At 39.0% G+C, this 21293-nt stretch overlaps 2 protein-coding genes across 2 annotated transcripts; both read left to right on the top strand.

Moving 5' to 3' along the window:
* Positions 1-837: 837 nt before the first annotated feature.
* LOC108934250 (tubulin polymerization-promoting protein family member 3-like) lies at positions 838-9476 on the top strand. Its single transcript, XM_018751825.2, has 4 exons — positions 838-963; positions 6484-6675; positions 7370-7523; positions 7643-9476. The coding sequence occupies exons 2-4, from the start codon at positions 6485-6487 to the stop codon at positions 7835-7837; spliced, it is 540 nt and encodes a 179-aa protein (XP_018607341.1). The 5' UTR covers positions 838-963; position 6484; the 3' UTR covers positions 7838-9476.
* A 2277-nt stretch (positions 9477-11753) lies between these two features.
* LOC108934249 (transgelin-like) lies at positions 11754-18365 on the top strand. The gene is made up of 5 exons (XM_018751824.2): positions 11754-11932; positions 16040-16262; positions 16456-16627; positions 17237-17339; positions 17752-18365. Exons 2-5 carry the CDS (start codon positions 16083-16085, stop codon positions 17897-17899), a joined length of 603 nt encoding a protein of 200 aa, XP_018607340.1. The 5' UTR covers positions 11754-11932; positions 16040-16082; the 3' UTR covers positions 17900-18365.
* The last annotated feature ends 2928 nt before the right edge of the window (positions 18366-21293 follow it).

Genomic DNA, 21293 nt, shown 5'->3' with positions numbered 1-21293 from the left:
AAGACCTTTCGCGGACTTAAAAATCGCATTTATATTTTCTTCTGGGAGAAGCATTAAAAACGGTACATTCTCTGACTGTGTGTCTGTATTACTTTGAAAATCATGTACGTAACCTTTCCTCATTTATGTTTATAGAAAACCTAAGACATACGGAATAAACACATCATGTCTTTTTTGGCTCGTACTTTTTCCAGCGAGCCTGCTAAGTTAAGTGGGTTGACATTTTTTATTTTTTTAATATACCGTGTGTGCGAGCTAATGTTTGTAACTAAACATTTACTGCTGTGGCCCGGTTGGCCCCGTTTAGTTACATTGTAACAGCAGCATTCAGTCAGGCGCCTTTTTAACCTGCGAATGCAGCACTAATGTAACATCTAGACGGCTGCATCAATTCATGCTTCATCATTCCCTTCAATCCATATTTCCAAGTAAAAATCCATATAATCCAAGTAAAAATGGCATTATTACTTCAGTTGTGCAGACAGCTTACACAGTGATGGAAGGACAAATCACCCAAAAGCTAATTAAATATTTAGGGGAAAAGAAAAAAAAAAACAAATCAATCCTTCCCCTTTTTTATATTTAACTTTCCTCATGTTTAGAAGCCATGCCCATGTCCTTCTCAGCAGCGCTGTCATTTCTGCATATTAGAGTAATGATGATGTGATGGTGCAAAGACACAAGGCCTCTTGTTGGTGTGAGAGGACAGATGCTGGGTGTGTCCAGAGGGAGCACCGTGCCAGGGAGTGTGTGTATGTGTGTGTGTGTGTGTGTGTGTGTGTGTGTGTGTGTGTGTGTGTGCGTGTGTGTGTGAGGTGAGAGAGACTGCGAGTGATGTCATTGTTAGTACTGGGCTGTGCTTTCTCCCTTCGCTTCCTACACACACAAGGCGAGGGGAGCTCAAGACACACTGAGGGCTTACAAAAGCATCCCTGCATCCTTCCCTGCAGAAACACCTCTCAGGTACTGTAAGCTTCAAACACGGTAAACTGAATTGCTTTACTGATGCTCAAATAAGGATCCTTCTATAACAGCATGCTGCTGTTATCATAGGCCTTGAAGACAGTAAATGTGCATTGTTCAGACCTTATTTTTTAATCATAAGCCATTGTCATTTGTTCCATTATGCTTTATATCGTTATTCCTACACTGATTAAACCCCTTTGTTATCCAGAGTTGAAGGTTTAACTAATACAGCTGCTAAATGCCATATTTCCTGTATTCTGTATCACAGAGCCACATGAAATTTCCTACTGGCAATGATATGGTATAATGATGATAATCTAATCCAAATTTTATTTTGCATTTATCAACTATTTTGGAAAATTAACTTGTAAATCATATGTGCTGGAACTGTTTTGGAAATTGTCTTTGGCAGACGGTGTTTAAGGCAGCTGTTGACGTAAGTGTTTATGTTGACATGAGTGTTTACGTGTCTTTCCTTGCATTTATATGAAACTATATTTATGTTATGTATAATATATGTTTATTAGGAAGTGTATATAGTGTAGCATTGTCCTACTGAAAGTATGAAAATACGTGGGCTGATTTATTTTTAGATATGGCTTCATAACTGAAAACATAAAATATTGGACTTAGCTTTCTTATCTTATTACTTTTTTATAGATTTTTTTGCCTTTATTAAGATATGTTTTTGATAAGTAAAGTACAGTTATGCAGTGATATATGTTATGAGTAAAATGTAAAGGGGAAAAATGTTATTATTAAAGGATTCTATTGGTTTTTGCCATCCTTTTGTTTAGTCACTTAAAGAAATCCAATACATAGTATAAATGAATATGAGTCATAACAGTTTTAAAAAGCTGGAATTCAAAACATATTGAAGCTTTGAGTGTACACTTTCCCAGACTGCTCTTCTTTCTTTCTTTCTTTCTTTCTTTCTTTCTTTCAAAGCCACACCCTTCCCATAATTTCATTTCACTAATGTAGCAGTCACATTTTGGCAGCACTTCAATCTGAGTAATGGAGAAAAAAATGGCCTGGAAAGCCAAGAGGATTCACTGTGGTCTATATCTCAGCCAGTCTGTACCCAATATCCAATGAATACTCTAAACCCAGAGATAGATAAACTGATAGTTTAACGCCTACTTACTTTATTTAATTTCTGAACAATGCATAATGCTCCCAAGCAAATCAACCCAAATTTGGCATTAGTGATACATATTCACATGAAAATAGCTTAAGAAAACATTGGAAGAACACATTTTTGGTTTACATACTGTATATGTCAATACAGTTGATAAAGCAAAATGAAGAATTAGAATGGCGTCAAACATTATAATGCTTGTCATTCAGTCAAAGATGCAACTTTATTGAAAAATTAAAAAAAAAAATAATATTCAACAATATAATCATAGTAGAATGCACATTATGTAAACACGATGACAGCTAAATATTGCATGGTATTAAGTTATAAATGATTATATTATAATATACACTCACTATATTAAGTACACCTGCAATTTCATGCATACACAAAATATTTCCACACACGGTAAGTCCTTATGGCATATATAAAGCATACAGCCAGGGTTAAGAGATCCAGTTATGACTGAATGTTGAAATGAACAAGAAGCGTTACTGAATTGACTTTGAAAATGGCTGGTATCAGACATGGGTTTCAGCATCTCAGAAGGAGCAAGGCTTTTCTCATTGTCAGGCAATGAGATGCAAGCAAGAGTTTGTACCAAATAGAATGATAACCGAAAAAAATTCCCAGCATAGCAGTCCTGTGGGCAAAAATACTTTGTTGTTGAATGGCGGAGTTGTGCAAGCTAACAATTGTGCCACAGTTATGCAAGTAACGGATTAGTACAACAGTGTTTTGCACGAGGGCACAAATTTCTTAGCACATATTGGGCCCCTTAGTACCACCTGAGTATTGTTTGAGCACCTCCGCGTACGTAGGCATTGTTCCTAACCAGGTGCACCTCTGAACACAGTGAACCCTTTTATAAATCGATAGTTTGTTAGAACTGTATGTACTATGTTTGTGAACTCAGGGGATCTCCTTCACTCTCGTTTCTCCTTAACTCAGAAGAGCCAATTAACAAGCGACACAAACTCAGAAGGAACTGCTGGAGACTGTTGGATATCATCTATGACACACAAAGCAAACTCTGAGAACCTGCTCCAACCTCTTGTCTGGAAGATGGCGACTAATCGTTCACTGATCTCAGTCCCTTTTTCCAGGCTCTACTGCTAGGAATCACAGGATCCTGATTCTGGGCCTCTGTTCAAGTTTTTAGTGGACTCTCTGCAAACCTTGGCTCGGCTGTCAATGAATGTAGATACCAGCTAGTTTCATCTATTGACATGTATTGTTATTGGTTGCGATATTCTCAAAATTCTTAGTTCCTTTGTCTTTGTATCTACATCTTTTCTTATTATTATTAGTAGCATATCATTTCTGTAGATTGTAATATTAATCATGCTTTAAAACTTTTTTATAATCCACAGAAAAGCATGTTTCTTGTTCTTATATTTTTGTTTTTCATTACGCTGGTGTAGAACATTCATTCGGTGTGCCTTGTAATTCTTTAATAGTGTTTCACTGATAGTGGCTAGTGCATTTAAACAGAAGGCAAACCTTTATATTTCTGTCTGGGTTTCCCTAGTTTTACTTAAAATATTAGTCTACGTTATTTTTTTCGCAATGGGGACGTAGTGGTGCAGTGGGTTTGGCCCAGTGCTGTTTTCTAGGGGGTCTGGGGTTCAAGTCCTGCTTGGGGTGCCTTGTGATGGACTGGTGTTCTGTCTTGGGTGTGTCCCCTCCCTCTCCAGCCTTGTACCCTGGGTTAGGCTTCAGTTTGCTGCAACCCTGCTTGGGACAAGTGGTTTTAGCCAGGGTGTGTGTATATATTTCTTTTCTGCCAGAGTGATATAAAAAAGTAAAGCTAACAGTCAAAAATATATGCACTCCTGCATCAGTACATAAGTCAGATTCTATATCTGCAGGTATTAGATTGGTCTTTGGATAACATATTAAGGTGTTAGCATGATTTCCTAATTTGACAGTGGTTGCAGTTTGAAAACTAAAGCCACGAAGTGTCTATACACAAAATATGCAATACTTAATTCTCACTCACTATTAATAACTCCTAGGGCAGGTTTGTGCTGGTATGAAACCTATTTCTATTTCTGGAGCACAGGACTCTATGTTATGTATCACAGACAGGACATAAATTCATTGCAGGATAGTTACTCATAGTCACACACTATGGGCAAATTAGAGTAATCAGCTCCTTTGAAACGTGTCTCTGGGCTTCTGGAAGAAAACGGAGCACATGGAGGAAACTCACACGAAGGTGGGGAGAACATGCAAACTCCACGCAGACTGCTTGGGGATCAAACCTACATCCAGTCACACAGCCAGGGACTGGGAGGCACCCATGCTACCCACTGTGATGCCCAGTGTATATTTTTGTTGAATTAAATTCCATGTGTGTAGTATGTGAATGAGTGGCAGCCTTACCATTGACTGGGCTCCATAATCAGTTTACCCTGACTAACCTATAGCTCCCTGTCTGTGGGATATGCTTAAGACCACCATTACTCAATATTGGACAAACACACACACACACACACACACACACACACACACACACACACACTTTCAGAACTGCTCGTCCCATACAGGGTCACGGGGAACCGGAGCCTACCTGACAACACAGGGCGTAAGGCCGGAGGGGGACGGGACACACCCAGGACAGGACGCCAGTCCGTCGCAAGGCACCCCAAGCAGGACTCAAACCCCAGACCCACTGAAGAGCAGGACCCAGTCCAACCCATTACGCCACCGCACCCCCATTGGACAAACAGTTTTGGACAATAAATTAATGAATTTTTATCTTTCTCAACATACAGCCTCAAAGAGCTTTACATACAGTGCCACTTGAAAGTACTCTATGGGTATGGTCATTATCCTTGTATAAAATATTAAAATAAACTTATGAAATTTAAATGTTAAACTTATTGAATACCCACATCGTCTGAACTGCTTGTCCCATACGGGGTCGCGGGGAGCCGGAGCCTAACCCAACAACACAGGGCGTAAGGCTGGAGGGGGAGGGGACACACTCAGGACAGGATGCCAGTCCATCACAAGGCACCCCAAGGGGGACTTGAACCCCAGACCTACCAGAGAGCAGGACCTGGTCCAACCTACCACACCACCACACCCCCCTCACTTATTGAATAAATATGTGATTATGATTTACACAGTTGATTCTACCTACCTGCTCGATTTAACAAAGGCAACTTGGGGTTCATGTATTTTTGCACCTGCACTACTTCTGTTTCTCTCCTATACACAATTTCCTCTAAAGCAACACATGGAATTGGTAATTGTACACCTATTATGTCAGACAAGAAAGGTTGGTTCTTATTAAATAACAATTTCATGGTAAAACTAAGGGACACAAGGGATTCATATAATTTCATGCAACGTTGTAGAATGGACACACTTCATTATTCCACAAGGAAAGATATTAGTATTTTGTACATATTAAGTTTATTTGCTGGTAGTACACTGGTTAGAGAAACTGCCTTTGGATCTAAAGATTGCAGGTTCAATTCCCATCTTCATTTGGGAGATCTGGTAGCTTAGTGGTTAGTGATATTACCTTTGGATCTGAAAGTTGGAGGTTTGAGCCTCACCTCTGGCTGTAGTATCCTTGAGCAATGTACTTGCCCTAAATTGCTCCAGTAAAATTACCCAGGTAAATAATTGTAACTTCAACACTATAAGTCAGTTTGGAGAAAAACACCAGATAAATGTAAATTTCTGTGCTCTACTCTTCTGAAAAATGTTTGGTCTCTAACAGTTCATAGGTGAGTGTATTGCTACTTTGGAATTGTGTGGAATGGTTTTATTCTTACTGGGTTGACATTTTCCACCTAGATTGTTGTAATCACGGCCAGATATTTGGAAAGCGGCAACAGGTTCTCCAACCTTTTTCATTGAACTGCTAAATTAGTTTTTTATTTTTAGAAAAAAATTGTAATCCAAGCTAAACTTATTTTGTTCAGTGTACCAATTTTTACAGATATCTTGAGCTACTGCATTCTTGGACTTAAGACTGTAGCTGTTCTTTATTCTTCTGGATTAAATTTTGCAGCATGTTACAGAATCTGAAGTCAAACCTACATTTATTGTATTAAAGCAAATGACAAAACATTAGTTCAAGAAAATCTGTGCCCTGTCAGTCCTCTCCATACATACTTTTCCTCTGTCCTCTTATAATTTTCCTGTACAGTTTCTACCCACCTATACAAGAGGTTGTTGTCTGTTATAAATTCTTTCCCACATCACTTTTGTCCTTGACACTTTCCTCCATCAAATGTCTGTCTCCTCCTGTCTGACCTTTTTTTGCAACTTTAATTTTGTCTTCCTTTTTGATCCATTTTCTGAGTACATTTACTTTACAAAGTTCTTTCATGTGTCTCCATGCTGTCTCTTAGGATGGCAGAGTCATCTGTAACCCTCGAGGAAGTTGAGAAGTCCTTCCAGAAATTTGCGGTGCATGGAGACACTAAGGCCACTGGGAAGGAAATGAATGGGAAGAACTTTGTAAAGTTATGCAAGGACTGTCGCATCATTGATAGCAAGAATGTCACCAGCACAGATGTGGATATCGTTTTTAGCAAAGTCAAGTGAGGACTTGGTGGTTCATAAATATGTAGTGATCTTAATATGAATCAGCACTGTAACTGTTTTTTGCATATGCCACAAAAAGTCAATTCAAGAGTAAATTTTTATATGGTGTTTGGATTCTTATATGATTGTTGTTCACCCCATCTATATGTGTATGAAATATATATTTATTGCATTTTATATTAAATGTGTGCAGCTTTTATTTAGGTAATGTAGCTGAAGTCCCCTAAGCCATTCAGTCAAAATCCTTCTAATGAGGACTGAATAATTTAACCTCATCTGATATGAAAATCAATGCTCCCTGTGGAATCTGAACACCAAGCTGGTTGACCCCTTGCATTAATGGTCAACGCTCAAAACATTGTTGACCAGCTACTTATAGCAGTTTCTTAGAATGGAGAAATTAATTGTTACACCCGGTCCAAATGGCCAGTCAGAAACGTCCTCCATGTACGTATGTGTGTGGGTGTGTATATTATCAATATTTAGTTTATTTTCAATGTATTTTTAATTCTTATATAAAAACAGACATGACTCACAGTAATGACTGGTTATATAAGGAATCCTGTTGGATAACTTTGGGAAGTTTGATTCCCATTTAATCTTAATGAGTTTGTACTAGTATGTGCATGAAATTTAGGGATGTCATGTCTTAGGTTTTTTTAACTGCATAAAATAAAACTGTTTGTTCAGGGCAAAGACCGCAAGGGTGATCACCTTTGAGCAGTTCAACCAGGCCCTGATTGAGCTGGCACCTAAGCGCTTTAAAGGCAAAGCCCAGGATGAGGCCCTGCAGCTCATTTATGCTTTGATTGCAGGCAAAGAACCTGCCAACATGGGAATCACTGTGAGTGTCAACTATGGAATTAAGGTTCCTCAAAACAGAGTAAATAAACATGTCAACGACGAAAAGGTGATTCCATCATCTCATCCTTCTGCATGTCTTTCTGTCCCTTTTCCATTCAGAAAGTGGCCAAGACAGGAGCTGTGGACAGACTAACAGACACGAGCAAGTTCACAGGGTCACACAAGGAGCGCTTTGATGAGACTGGAAAGGGTAAAGGCAAGGCTGGCAGGGAAGACATACACGACAACAGCGGATACGTGGCTGCCTACAAGGAACAGGGCACCTATGACAAGAAAATGAAGGAAAAGGAGTAAAAAACAGCAATGAAGTGAAGAAGCAGTCTCACACTCCTACCTTTCTGGACACTAACTTCGCTATTTAAAAAAAAATCATTAAAAAAATTATATACGTTACTGAGGTAAAAGCTGTATATAAATGTCATTATACAATATTTTATTACAATATTTCAAGCCTCTGCCAGTAGGATTTAACCAGACATTAATTTCAGCCTGAAAAAACACATACATACTAGAGACATTAGGAAAAAAGAGATCTAAATATTAAGTTACTTAAACTCTCGAAGTGTCAGTGTTAACATCTCAATGATGCATCATCAGAAAATGTACAAAATACAGTACTCTTGTTTTAAAATGTAGTCATTTTATAAGGGTGAATTTGTAGAATATTTTGTTTTTCATTAAAATGAATTCTATACAGAAGAAACAGCATATCAAACATTTTAAACAATTCACTGAGCTGCCTTTAACTGAGTTGAACATTCTGTTGCAAAGATGTATATTTTTTGTTAAACTGCAACTTTTAACTGAGAGAATATTAGCTATTAGTAGTGCATTATAACAATATAAAAATAAAATCAAGCAATGGAATATCCACGGTCATATTTCTGCACAGCAATGGAGAATTACACAAAATAAATACTTATTCCAAGGACATTTCACGGCATGCCACGGAGAATGAATGAATGAATGAATGAATGAATGAATGAACTGGCAGAAAAATACTGTGATAATATACATGCTAAACGGGAACACAACAGTACAAGCTTCACAAAATTTTCGATGTCTGATGTTATGGATCCCAAGTCAAGCTTATCATCTGATTTATGATTGAAAAACCTTGAAAAGGTCAATTACTGTATTGGAAATGGACAACAGAGGAAAAGCTGTCCTTAAAAACAATGAAAAAATATCATAGAAATGAATAAGCCCCCTGTGAAGCGGTGTCAGCAAAAATGTTTGTTGTGAATTTTACAAAGCTAATATTTATGGTTGACTTGTTTGGAAACTTCTTGTGTCTAAAAGCAATAAATAAAATTTATAACCCGGAATTATGACTATAAAACTTGGGTAACCACGCAATGGGAAAACTATTAGTCGAGTGAGACATTTTATTTTTTCCTAGAGCTAGAAGACTTTATCTTTAGAGAAGGACAAAGGATTCCTTTTGCCCAAACTGTGTTGCAAAATATTTGTGAAACATTATGATTTCTGGTGGCCATCCATCTCGGTCCACTTATTACATCTAAAGATGGCTTTGCAGGATCACATATCAGCCAAGGAAAATGAGGCCAATTTAGGTTCCCCCTGTGTGCACCCTGCCCTCTTTCTTCCAAGATTTTCCATGGTCTATAATAATACCCTCATACACAGTGTGAAATGCATTCAAGGCTGGTTTCATGAGAACCAGAATGAAGTCTAACATCTTTCGAGCACAATCATAAAATCTAAGCCCTTACCAAACATTCATGGGTAGCTGTAAAACATTTCAAAGAAACTCACATTTATTTCTTGAAGAATTTTCCACCACCTTGCTACAGAGAGTTCAGGCCTTGAATGACACTGCTCCAAGAAGGATGGGCCGAGTGACTGAGGCATAGTGATCCAACACCTTGTTAGTTCTATTACCCTTCAGTTCTGCGTCAATGTGTAAATGAAATAATGTCCATACTAGAAAAACATAGCTGTTGCAAGAAATTCAAATTGTATTTGGTTCCTTTCCTAAGGCTTCAATCAAAGCAATGGGCATTTTTTAAACCTCTTTATACACTTACCTTGTTTAATGCACCCATAAAGGCAAACTTTGTGCAAAAACTGATTGGTCAAAACTTAGACCTTAATTTCAGTCAAAGATCTGAGTGTTTAAGAGGCAGTGGTTGAAAGAACTGGAATTCAAGTTCATATATTACCATAATGAAAGCTATTTTCTGCCAAATATGATTGGCTGTTAGGTTATAGTTTCCCAGAATCAGTTCTTGTAATTATGTTTTTTAAATGCATGCAAATTAGAGTCAAAGGGTTGCAATTTCTAAAATTTACTTAAACAGGAATAAAATAATTAACCTCAGTATAGGGATTGCTTTCATAAAATGCAAGGTAAGGGAGAAAACTACAAGCACTTGACTTCACTGAAAAAGAAAAATATTTTGTGGCACTGGTACCAAAAGGCTATAGTGTGCATGTTCTAGCTGTTGAATATTTATTTTAGAGGTTAAGGTTGAGGGGGGCACAGTGGTGCAGTGGCGCAGTGGGTTGGACCAGGCCCTGCTCTCCGGTGGGTCTGGGGTTCGAGTCCCGCTTGGGGTACCTTGCGGCGGTCTGGCGTCCCATCCTGGGTGTGTCCCCTCCCCTTACGCCCTGTGTTGCCGGGTAGGCTCCGTGACCCTGTATGGGACAAGCGGTTCTGAAAGTGTGTGTGTGTTAAGGTTGAAAGCATTTTTGTGGGATATAAAGACTTTTTTTTTTTTAACTTATAATTGCATGACATCAATTTGACATAAAATTACCTACTGTACATTGCAAGATGTGAAAATGTGAAAACTGTCTTTCTTCAAGTTGTCTGTAAACAGGTATAACATGCTTTAGTCTTATAACATTAACTTAAATGATGCATTAAAGGTATTACTGTAAGACAGGTGTGGCAACTATTCTTCAGTCTCAAAAATTAATCCTGGAATGTTTATTTACAGGGTGGCACGGTAGCACAGCAGGTACTCTTGGTGCCTCATGGTTCCTGGACTCTGGGTTCAGAAATAGGTTCAAATTTGATTTGATCCTTGTTGTTTGCATGTTCTCACCCTCTCTCTGGGTGCTTTGGTTTCCATCCACAGTCTAAAGACACTTTTCAGTAGAACTGATAGCTCTAAATTCCCTGCAGCGCCCGTATTTAAGAATGTAGGCTACGTGTGTGTGTATGATTGCCATGCAATGGACTGGCATCCCATCCAGAGTGTGCAGTACTTTTGGGTAAAGGGCACAAATTGGATAATTTAGGTTTCCTTTCTTGTAAATCAAAAACTTTCCTAAAGGGCTGATCTCCCATAAAATTTTAAGAGGATGTTTAAATGGTTTCCCGACTGGTCAAACATTTCTACTTCATCAGAATTATTTGACTTAAGAGGCACACACAGTCAGTAAAAAGGCTCATCAACGTCTCCACTTCCTCAAGCATCTGAAGAAAGCCAGGATGTCCACTACAGTCCTCACCACTTTCTACAGGTGTGCTGTGGAGTCCGTCCTCACCCCATCATAGTCACCCCGCATGGGCACTCTTCTCTGCCGTCTGCAAAGTGGATCAGATCTATTCGAGCCCACACCGCTAGGTACAGGAACAGCTTTTACCCCACTGCCGTAAGAGTATACAACACTGAACAATGTGCCACCTTTCGTAACTAGAGTTGGACTTTTCCCTCCAAGCGCATCGGCACATTACTTACACTGTCACTTTAAGTATTCTCAGTTTTAAGTACTCTGGCTGTATATTGCTATTTATTGCTATTGGCATTATTTATTGTTTTGTTTTTGTGCAGTACTATCTATTGTTTTTCGTTCATAGTCTGTGGAGAAGCACTCAAACAAGAATTTCGTGGCACTTGTACTTATGACAATAAACCTTGAACTTGGATGCACAGGACTTGTGCTGAGAACCATTGCGCTCCTTCGTCTGTCAACTTCCTTCTGCCTCCTTCACCCTCTCCTTCTCTGGTTAAACATTTTTTTTCTGGTAGGGCAGTTCCACAGGGTGTTTGGAGAAGTGCCAAAGTTGACCCAACCAAGCCCTTTGGCCACAGTCCTACCCTCCTTTCCTTTTCCAAATAAGGAGTTTTTTTTTTTTTTTTCTTTTGAACAAATATGAGGCAGAAAGTAGGAAGAGGCAGGGACAGGAAATTGAGAGGATATGACAAAAAAAGGACATGCCCTTTTAACGTCATAATCCTCCCCCCTTTCCCTTCACGATAATGTAAGTATGCTGAAGTCATTCAGGCCTATTTGTTCCTTCTTCACAGCGGATTCTAACTGAGCAGGACACACCAAGAACAGGCAGCAGATATATACGCAGAGGAGATCCAAACGGCCACATAAAGCGGAATATCTTCCAGCACATTCGGAAAAGTAAGTCCCAAAAATCTTTTAACATTTAGACTGATATGTGGATCACGTTGTTTTTGCCTCTCTTACTGGAAACAAGCTGCTGCAGTTTGTAATTGTGGAAAGGAAGGCAAACTAAGTCAGTTTTACAGGAAATTAAGAGAACTGCGATAGAGACTTTAGGTTTGACGTTAAAAATAAATGTGTTTTTATTGCACGCTGAGCAGGAAAAAGACCTAAGTTCAGTTTCTCCTTATCGCTGCTAATTTGGCACTTATTTGTGTACAATCTGTGAGTTATTTTACAACTTAATCAGTAGGCGGTCGCTCACAATTTATCAACAGTATGTTAGACTAAGATGGCTTATTAGTGCTGTAATTTATGATCAACACATTATATGGTATATACCATGCTGAGTCTTATTCACAAACCATTTTTACTTATTGCATGATGGGAAAACAAAGGGTCCAGTGAACCATTTCTGCAAACACAAATCTGTATGTTATACACTTACAATATAGTCCCACAAGGAAGACTAAAAATGACCACCATCCGTGAAAGCTACGCTTGGAATGGTTGCGGCCGATGTTGCAACAGTAAACTGTTGAACAGCAACAGAGTCAGATACAGAGATATTTGTTCCAGGTCCGTTACGCAGAAGACTTAATGATGTGGTTTGCATTAACTATAGTTCATGGACTGATGCAGAGACCAGTCTTTAGGTCAGCAGTGTGTTCCTATTCAGTGGCCAGTCTATGCAAAAATTATGAAGACATAAAACAATTATAAAAACTAAACAACGATACAGAAAAGGATGTGTAAAGCTTTTATAGAAACACACACACACACATTTTCAGAACCGCTCGTCCCATACGGGGTCACGGGGAACCGGAGCCTACCCGGCAACACAGGGCGTAAGGCCGGAGGGGGAGGGGATACACCCAGGACAGGACGCCAGGCCGTCGCAAGGCACCCCAAGCGAGACTCGAACCCCAGACCCACCGGACAGCAGGACCGTGGTCCAACCCACTGCGCCACCGCACCCCCGGACCTTTTATAGAAACACTTTTAACAAAATTAGTTCAGGAACATTCTCCTCCATACAAAGATGAGAGTAGATGTGCAACTTTCTGCCCATCCTCACAGGAGGCCAATCACTCTCGTTTATTCATTTAGGTGACACTTTTCTCCAAAGCAACTTACAATTATTTACCCATTTAAACAGCTGAGTAATTCTACTGGAGCAATTTAGGGTAAGTACCTTGCTCAAGGGTACTATAGCCTGAGATGAGGCTCAAACCTGCAACCTTTGGGTCCAAAGGGTGAAGTGCATCTAATAATAGAGGAATATTTCAAGATTGAGGGGGAATGGTAGCTCAGTGGGTTAGACCGGGTTCTGCTCTCCAGTGGGTCTGGGGTTCGAGTCCCGCTTGGGGTGCCTTGCGGCAGACTGGTGTCCTGTCCTGGGTGTGTCCCCTCCAGCCTTGTGCCCTGTGTTACTGGGTAGGCTCTGGTTCCCTGCAATCCCGTATGGGACTATCGGTTCTGAAAAGGTGTGTGTGTGTTTCAGGCTAAGGATAATCACATCCAATCTCATAAAATACTGAAGCATAGCCACAAATCAAACCTGGAAATCAGTAAATACTAATAATCACTTGAAATTTTACATCTGTCTGTTGGTGGCTCTGGATGTACTGTGAACACCATGCAAGCAGTGTAAAAAAAATCACAAAAATCTTAAAAAATATTTCACTCAAAATTTCAGGACTCTATAGTTGACATTGAAAATAAATAAAGAGAACTCTTCATTTGCTCAACTGTTTAGTGTGTTGGTCCCTAATGCAATCTGACAGTCTTAGTAATATTTTAAGTAATTAGAAATTAGTACTAATTATTTAAATTCATTCTCTAAATAGTGTGGCAGAAAACAGGCTAGGGAACACCTGGGGAAAAGCTCATTAAGAAGAAACAAGCACCAAGTGTAGCCATTAAGTCTTAAATAACACTCAAGACTGGACACTGCTTGAAAGAGGGACTTGATAGTTCTGTTATATAGGTCAGTTTGGGATTAAACCACATGTGATTATCTTTTTTTTTATTTTAAATTTTTGTGTTTGGACTGAGGGGCTCTTTTCTCTTAGGTGTTTGAGAGGATTGCTGCATGGGTATGTATGTGATTTTTGAGAATAGACTGTCAGTTGAAAAAACTAAAGTCTAGCCATTTCCACCTCCTGCTAAGTCCTTTGTGGGACTAGACATGCTTGTTGTCACATGGGATTTTTAGGAAGTGCTCTATTACACTTCTTCCTAAGAAGGGTTGCTTACAATCTGTCATTTGTCACATGTGTCACTAAGAAAAGAACATCAACTGCAAACATGGCTTTAACACTTGGCACACACACATATAGTACTGTGGTTTATGTGAAACATATTGTTCAAACATGATCTAGCATAACAGTGATCCTTGAGCCTTCTGTTGTTATTTCTTGTAAATGCTCAAAACTGACCAAAGACTTAAACTTAAAGACTAATCTACCAGGTATACTTTGTCTCCATTCTATGTGGTTCTGGCAGGTACCATGTCAAGGTGAGCAAGGTGCCTAAGTTGCTTTGAGCTCAGTGTATATCTAGCTGTAACAAGTAATCAATGCTTGGGGAGGAAAAAGTGTTTGCAGTCACTGTTGTAGTTTCTGATTTGTGTTTGTGTTCTGTATGTCTTTAAAGTTACAAAACCAATGATATGACCAGCTCTGGTTCACATTGGTTAATCCACTTTGTTACCCAAGGGTTAAAGTGTTCACATTTTGTGTCCTTACTACTCAGTCATAATGCAAGAGGTGTATTTCTAGAGGGGGTTTTGATAATATTGCTGTGGAAATTTCTCATTCTAAAGATTCTTGTAATGGAGTTGGGCATTTCAATGTATGTTGGTTCCTATATGAGTCTAGATAGATGGTGTGTGTGTTCCAAGTTACACAGTTAAAGCAAAACCAAAATGACAATATTCAGATCAGTACTGCAATATTCTTACAAGGCAAACTGTTTCATGTCTTGAAAAATGAGAACCAAAGCTATACAACTGGAACAATTCAATACCATCACCATGAATACACATAAACTGCCTCCACCCTATTCACAAATTCATCAGTCAATATACAGTGTTCTCACTGCATTAGAATTTGGGCTGTTCCACAATGTCCTTGTAAAACTCTTGCAAGTGCTGGTTATTCCAGGATGTTCAATCCATGAGAAATAACCACTTGTGTACATACTAGATGCATGTTACCAGAATTGCATAAATCCTGTTTGGTCACATTTGTTTTGCTTTAATTATAAAAAAAAAAAATTAGTGTGCAATGCATAATACCATGTTTATTGATCACATAAGTACACCTTTGGTAAACTCATTAATGGTTTAAATAATTATTTGATCTTTACAGAAAGAAATCCAGGCAGCTTACATGTTGTCTGCATTTCAATTAAATTAATCATAATATGAAAGCTATATCTTCAAGCTGTGCTGTGAGCAGGAATGTATAATTGATGGAACTGCTTACTGGCAATTGGCACATATGTCAAGATACTAAGTTCTTGAACATGGTCAGTCATCAGCCAACCATATACTGCAAAACTGGATGATGTTTAGCATGTGAAAGTCCCATCTAAAATGATTAAAAGTACACTTGCTTGGGGGGGGAAAAAAAAAAAACTTGTAAACTAGTGCATGAATAAATTGGTGAAAAACCTGAAAGAAAGGTAGGGTGGCTTCCTGCTGAAACTTACCTGACCTTTTGAGTTAAGAAAAAAGGGGGGGGGGGGGACTAGGTTCCAGCTCAAGAAGGCAAATGTTTGGACTGGTACTACATGTCCTGCGTGCAAGGCAAGAGTTCAAAACCATAAACACTTGCCAAGTTATCACAAAGCAGCATATCTCATGTGATCATAAACCAGTCCATATTTTTTTCTCTAAACTATACCTTGGAAATATTGGAATACCTCTAATTGTTTTTAAAAGACTTCGAAACACAATGTAAAAATAGGGTCTTTGTGCATACCATAAGAGAAGATGGTGCTGTGCTGTTACTTCAATGAAATTCTCTCCCCCTTTCCACTGTCTTTGAATTTGTTCAGTTTAGCTTTCCTGTAGCCCAAGTATTGACAAGAGACTCCAACCATGGCCAACAAAGGTCCATCTTATGGTCTGAGCCGGGAAGTGCAGAGCAAAATTGAGAAGAAATATGACCCAGACTTGGAGGAAAGACTGACAGAGTGGATTGTGGCACAGTGTGGCTCTGGAGCAGGTCGACCAGAGCCAGGAAGGGTCGGCTTCCAGACGTGGCTCAAGGATGGCTGCGTGAGTCCCGCAACCTTCACTCTATGTTAACAAGGCCTTATAGCACTGTGGGTGTGTCAGTGAAACAGATCCACTCTGGGTCATAAAGACACTGTACTTTCAAGTTTATTGAGCATGTACTGCTACCCCCCTAACTTTGGATGAATTCTGGCATTGTATTGGTGAAAGTACTAAACTTAATTTTCTCTAATAGGTCTTGAGTGAGTTGATTAACAGCCTGTGCAGTCAGAACAAGCCCATCAAGAAGATCCAAACTTCTTCTATGGCCTTCAAGCAGATGGAGCAGATATCTCAATTCCTGCATGCAGCAGAGCGTTATGGTGTTAGTAAGACTGACATGTTCCAGACAGTTGACCTCTGGGAAGGTGAGGACAAAGTGGTGGTAAAGCAGATTTCAGGAATTAGAAGTGTTAGAGGTATGTGTTTCTCTAAATGTCCAGTGTGCTTTCCATAGGGGCTCAGTCAACTGCCATTGAGTTGTCTGTCTGGGACCCGTATTATCCAGGCACTAGTACCTGGTACACTGCAGTATGGTAATGCTGCTGCCTTATAGTGCCTGGGCTGTTTTTAAGTGTAGGTTTGAACCCAGCTCATTCTGTGTAGTTTGCATTTCCTCCCTGTGTCTGCATGGGTTTCCTCCGGATGCTTCAGTTTCCTCCCACAGTCCAAAGACATGCAGTTCAAGTGAACTGGACACACTAAATGGCCCACATTTGTGTATGGCTAACCTGTTATGAGCTGGGGTTCTGTACCCCCCAAGCCTTGTGCCCAATGGTTCTGGGATAGGGTCACAATAGTTCAGAGCCTAACAAGAACAAGCAGTGAGAGTGGTACCTGGAGGGCTTTTCACACAGTAACTTTGACTCGCCAAACGGCACTAATAAAGCACAGTTGCTGGCGGTATCAAGATTGCAGTATTTTTGCAGCGTTCAGAGATGGCTGACCGGTTGCAAACCTTTTTTTCTCTATGACAGGGAAGGACTTGGCAGCAGTCCAGAGGACCCTGATGGCTCTCGGCTCTCTGGCAGTTACCAAGGATGACGGCAATTACCGTGGCGATCCAAACTGGTTCCATAAGTGAGTGCTTCCTGTTTAGGTTGCATAACGCAAAAGAACGCATCACAAAATCACCAGGATGTATGGTGCATGGGGTATTCATTTCATCAGAAGTGTCTTCTCCAATGAATGTTTTTCAGTGTCTCCAGAAATAGTTCAAAATGTATTGATATTCAACATAATTCTACTAATAATCGTAACGGTGATTCCAGCACACCTTTAAGCAAGCTTGGAAAAGTTAGTATTAAAACCAATGAGTGAAGTTCATGTTGCAGCAAATCTAAATTTTACGAGATATGAAGATGCCAAATAGATCTGATGTGTAAACTGATACTGACATGATAAAAAAAAAAAAAACCCAAATGATGGATCTTGCAGTTCTGTACAGTATGTTTGACTATTCTAACCAACGCTCACTGATTTGTCAATGCAGGAAGGCTCAGGAAAACCGAAGGGACTTTTCAGAGGAACAGCTGAAGGAAGGCCAGAGCGTCATTGGGTTGCAGATGGGAACGAACAAGGGGGCATCCCAAGCAGGCATGACAGGATATGGGCGTCCCCGACAGATAATTAACAATTAGACACTCATCGGGCAGGGAAGAGCCGGCCAGCTCCAAATAATTATATTCTTGCAACTTGTCTGTAAGCCAGTACTATGCAGGTATACATTTTAACTCCTTCAAGTAAAGATTGTACTTTACACAGTCACAATAGTGATAGTTTAGTCCAGGCAATGAAAGTTTTCCTGTTTGCTAGAAGTTATTTTCAGGTTCAGAAAAGAAAGCATGTACCATTTGTGTATTTTTCTCTTCCCTCTTTTAATAGATCAAAATGTAATATGCTAAAATAGTCAAATGAAAATAATTTGAACTGTTATGTTTATGTACCTTGTGGTTCTTTTAGGGTTTAAAGAATTGTATAGCATTGCTACAGTAATATAAACAAAACCTGGAAAATAATTCTTCATGCTATTTCTGAAGACTATATTATTCCTGACCTGAATCTTGATAGACAATTTTTATGCATTACCTACCACTAACTTTTTTTTCTAAAATAAAGGTTTATTAACAGCAGTCTTTGGTTTTTCTTGCTTTTGCTAGTCCAAGGCAATACTTTCTCTCAAATGGTGAAAATATGTGCTCAGGAAAAACATAACACTCATTGTGAAACACTGCATTCTGCACTATGCAGGCAAGAAAGCATGTCTAATACACAGTTCTGTATTATGCATGAAACACAATTGCTATGACATACAACTCAAAAGTTGCCATTGTCTTAAATGTATTTTGGGGAAAAAAATCCAGGTGTCACAGAAACCACAAATGCGTCTGAGTTTAAAATTCAATTCAAGTCACTAATTGCATAATGAGGGCTGCTTATACCATTGCAAGAAACAAGATAGTCCTTTGTCTAATGGACTGGTGTCCTTTGTCTATCTTCAATAAATTCATGAGCAATTCAGCTTGAAGTCAAAACTACTTGCATTTAAAGTTCTCCCATATTTAATAAAAAAAAAAAAAAATTCCAGCCTTCACTAGATTTATGAAGTTCTTCACATTCCTACTGGAAGCATAGGAATTCTTTCCCCTTTATTTACTTGTGAAAAAGTTATAACACAGAAATTTGTAGTCTGAAATGTCAGGGATCCTATGCAATGAATTCACAAAAGCATGCATTACATGCACATCTACTTTCCTCTTGTCTCCATTCTTATTCTCCACATAGCCTTGAGATCTTCAAAAAATGAGGTGGGAATTTTCTTCAGGCTTCATGTAAACATTAACAGTTAAAATGCTTATCTGATAAAGTGCCTGTAAAAAGGAGAAAAAGGGAATGAGAGAACACTTGACTGGATCTGGTAATACTGTTTACAAGTTCCTTTTAGCAAGATCTGTGTTCATAAAGAAGAAAATGATCCAGAAAAAGGGATTTTACCTTTTTCCTGAAATACAGCCAACAATTGTGGAACAAGAAACCCAGACTGAGAATGTTGAAAAAATAAAACTGGCAACTCTTTATCATATTTTAATGTTTAACAGAGGCGTTAAAAGTTCAGAACATTTCAAGCACAGTAGCAAGAATTTCAACACAATAACCTTATGAACTTCCCTTTTTCAAGCACAAGTGTTTGTACTTGCTATGTATTCTCAAGTAGGAGTTTAAAAAGATTTAAACACCGGGGAAAAAAAAAAGGTCACCGGTGGTAAAATGTGGTTCTTTAAAGTGAACTTGGAAGAGTGCAATGTGAAATTTGCTTGGTCCGAGCTTTCCACCACATCATGTTGTGAACTACAGAGAGCAATTTGACAGTTTTACATGATTCCATGTAAATTTAGCAAATGTCACCTTGTTATTCACCTCATTCTACTGCGAAAAGGCAGATGCTTCTATGCTAAGTGAAGGAGGGTAGGACAGAACTTGTTTGCAGGAGGCAGTGCTCTGCATATGAGCAAATTGCTGCACAAACCATGATATCACTGGGCAAAGCTGTCTCCATGGAGATGGCAACAAACAACAGCAAACACAGGAGCTGTAGCTCCCTCTATTCAAACTTACTTCCTTCCTCTGCGCTCTCAGAATAATCACACACTGTGGATGTTTATTTCTCCAAAAGTAAATCAAACCAACTGAAGTGTGACTTTATTGCTAAACTGTCTAATTACAAAGACAATTACGCTTGGAGTAATTTGAGTTGGTACAAGTAATTCTTGCAAATAATATGCACTCGATGCTCTAAGATCAAATCTAATCTGGTGTGAGCAGTGCTACACAGGGATTGAATGGCAACCCCAGAGGCAATCCCATAAATCAAATATTTGTGTTCAGTATGATGAGAGATCTGGACACCTATTCTGAACAGGTGTGGTTGCTTACTTATGAAACCACAGTATAGGGTGGGAATGACCCATGCTAAATCCTTCTGGGAAATGAGAGCGACTCGCATGTTCCTAGAGGGATGATGAAGGAAAATATTTATGGCACTTGGTGTGGGGTCTGGGTGCAGGGAGAATGGAGAAAACTGGCAAGGAACAGACGTGTTTCCTGACCTTAGGTATTGTGGGATTTTGCCTGAAGTTATGAACATTTGTGTCTGCCCCTTACATTTCCGTTCTTCTTTCAGAGGCCATGTCCCCAGTTTTAGACTGTGTCTTTGGTAAAGGCTTGCTTTGTTTTGGAAAAAACCTACTCTACTGAGCCTCTGTCCTGCCCATGAGGCCACCTCCATCCCACAGATGGTCACAGTATTATATGAGTTCAGCTGCAGTTTTCACCACAGACGATCCTCTGACATCTTTAAACAGCATGATTGTTTTCCCAACACATTTTGCTATTGACAAAATAATACTTGTATGAGATAGCAGTGAATTTGTACCAAAAGAATGTGTGCAGTTTATTGTCATTACCCATAATGGACAAGTTTATTTTGGTTTCTATTGGATTGGCTTGAATTATTCTATATTTATAAGATGATGCACACATATCAATAATATATTGAAAACGTGTACAGGCAGAGCCATTTTTAGATGTATTTCTTTGCAAGGTGAAGGTTTCCAGTTTGAATTCTGCACTTGCTATGGTGCCCTTGAGCAAAGTACTTACCCTGAATTACTCCAGTGATCCTGTACAAACAGGTAATCAATTGTAAGTCTCTTAGCATACAAAGATAATACTGTACATTGTCTTGCAAACATGCTGCAACTAAATGAAAGAATGGAAAATTTACATTACATTTATTCATTTAGCTGATGCTTTTTTGAAGCAAGTTACAATTATATAGTTACCCATTTATACAGCTGGGCTCAAATCACACTACTTGCAACAATTCACCCATTTACACACCAATTTACATTTATTTATTTAGCTGAGGCTTTTCTTCAAAGCAACTTACAATGTTAATCTACGTACACTTATTTACCCACATACAGTTATTTACTCAAATATATCATTGTAGTTTGCTGCAGAAAAGCATCATCA

This window comes from Scleropages formosus, chromosome 4 (genome assembly GCF_900964775.1).
Source record: "Scleropages formosus chromosome 4, fSclFor1.1, whole genome shotgun sequence".
In the NCBI taxonomy this organism is placed as follows: Eukaryota; Metazoa; Chordata; class Actinopteri; order Osteoglossiformes; family Osteoglossidae; genus Scleropages; species Scleropages formosus.
This window is presented reverse-complemented; position numbering and strand designations above follow the sequence as displayed.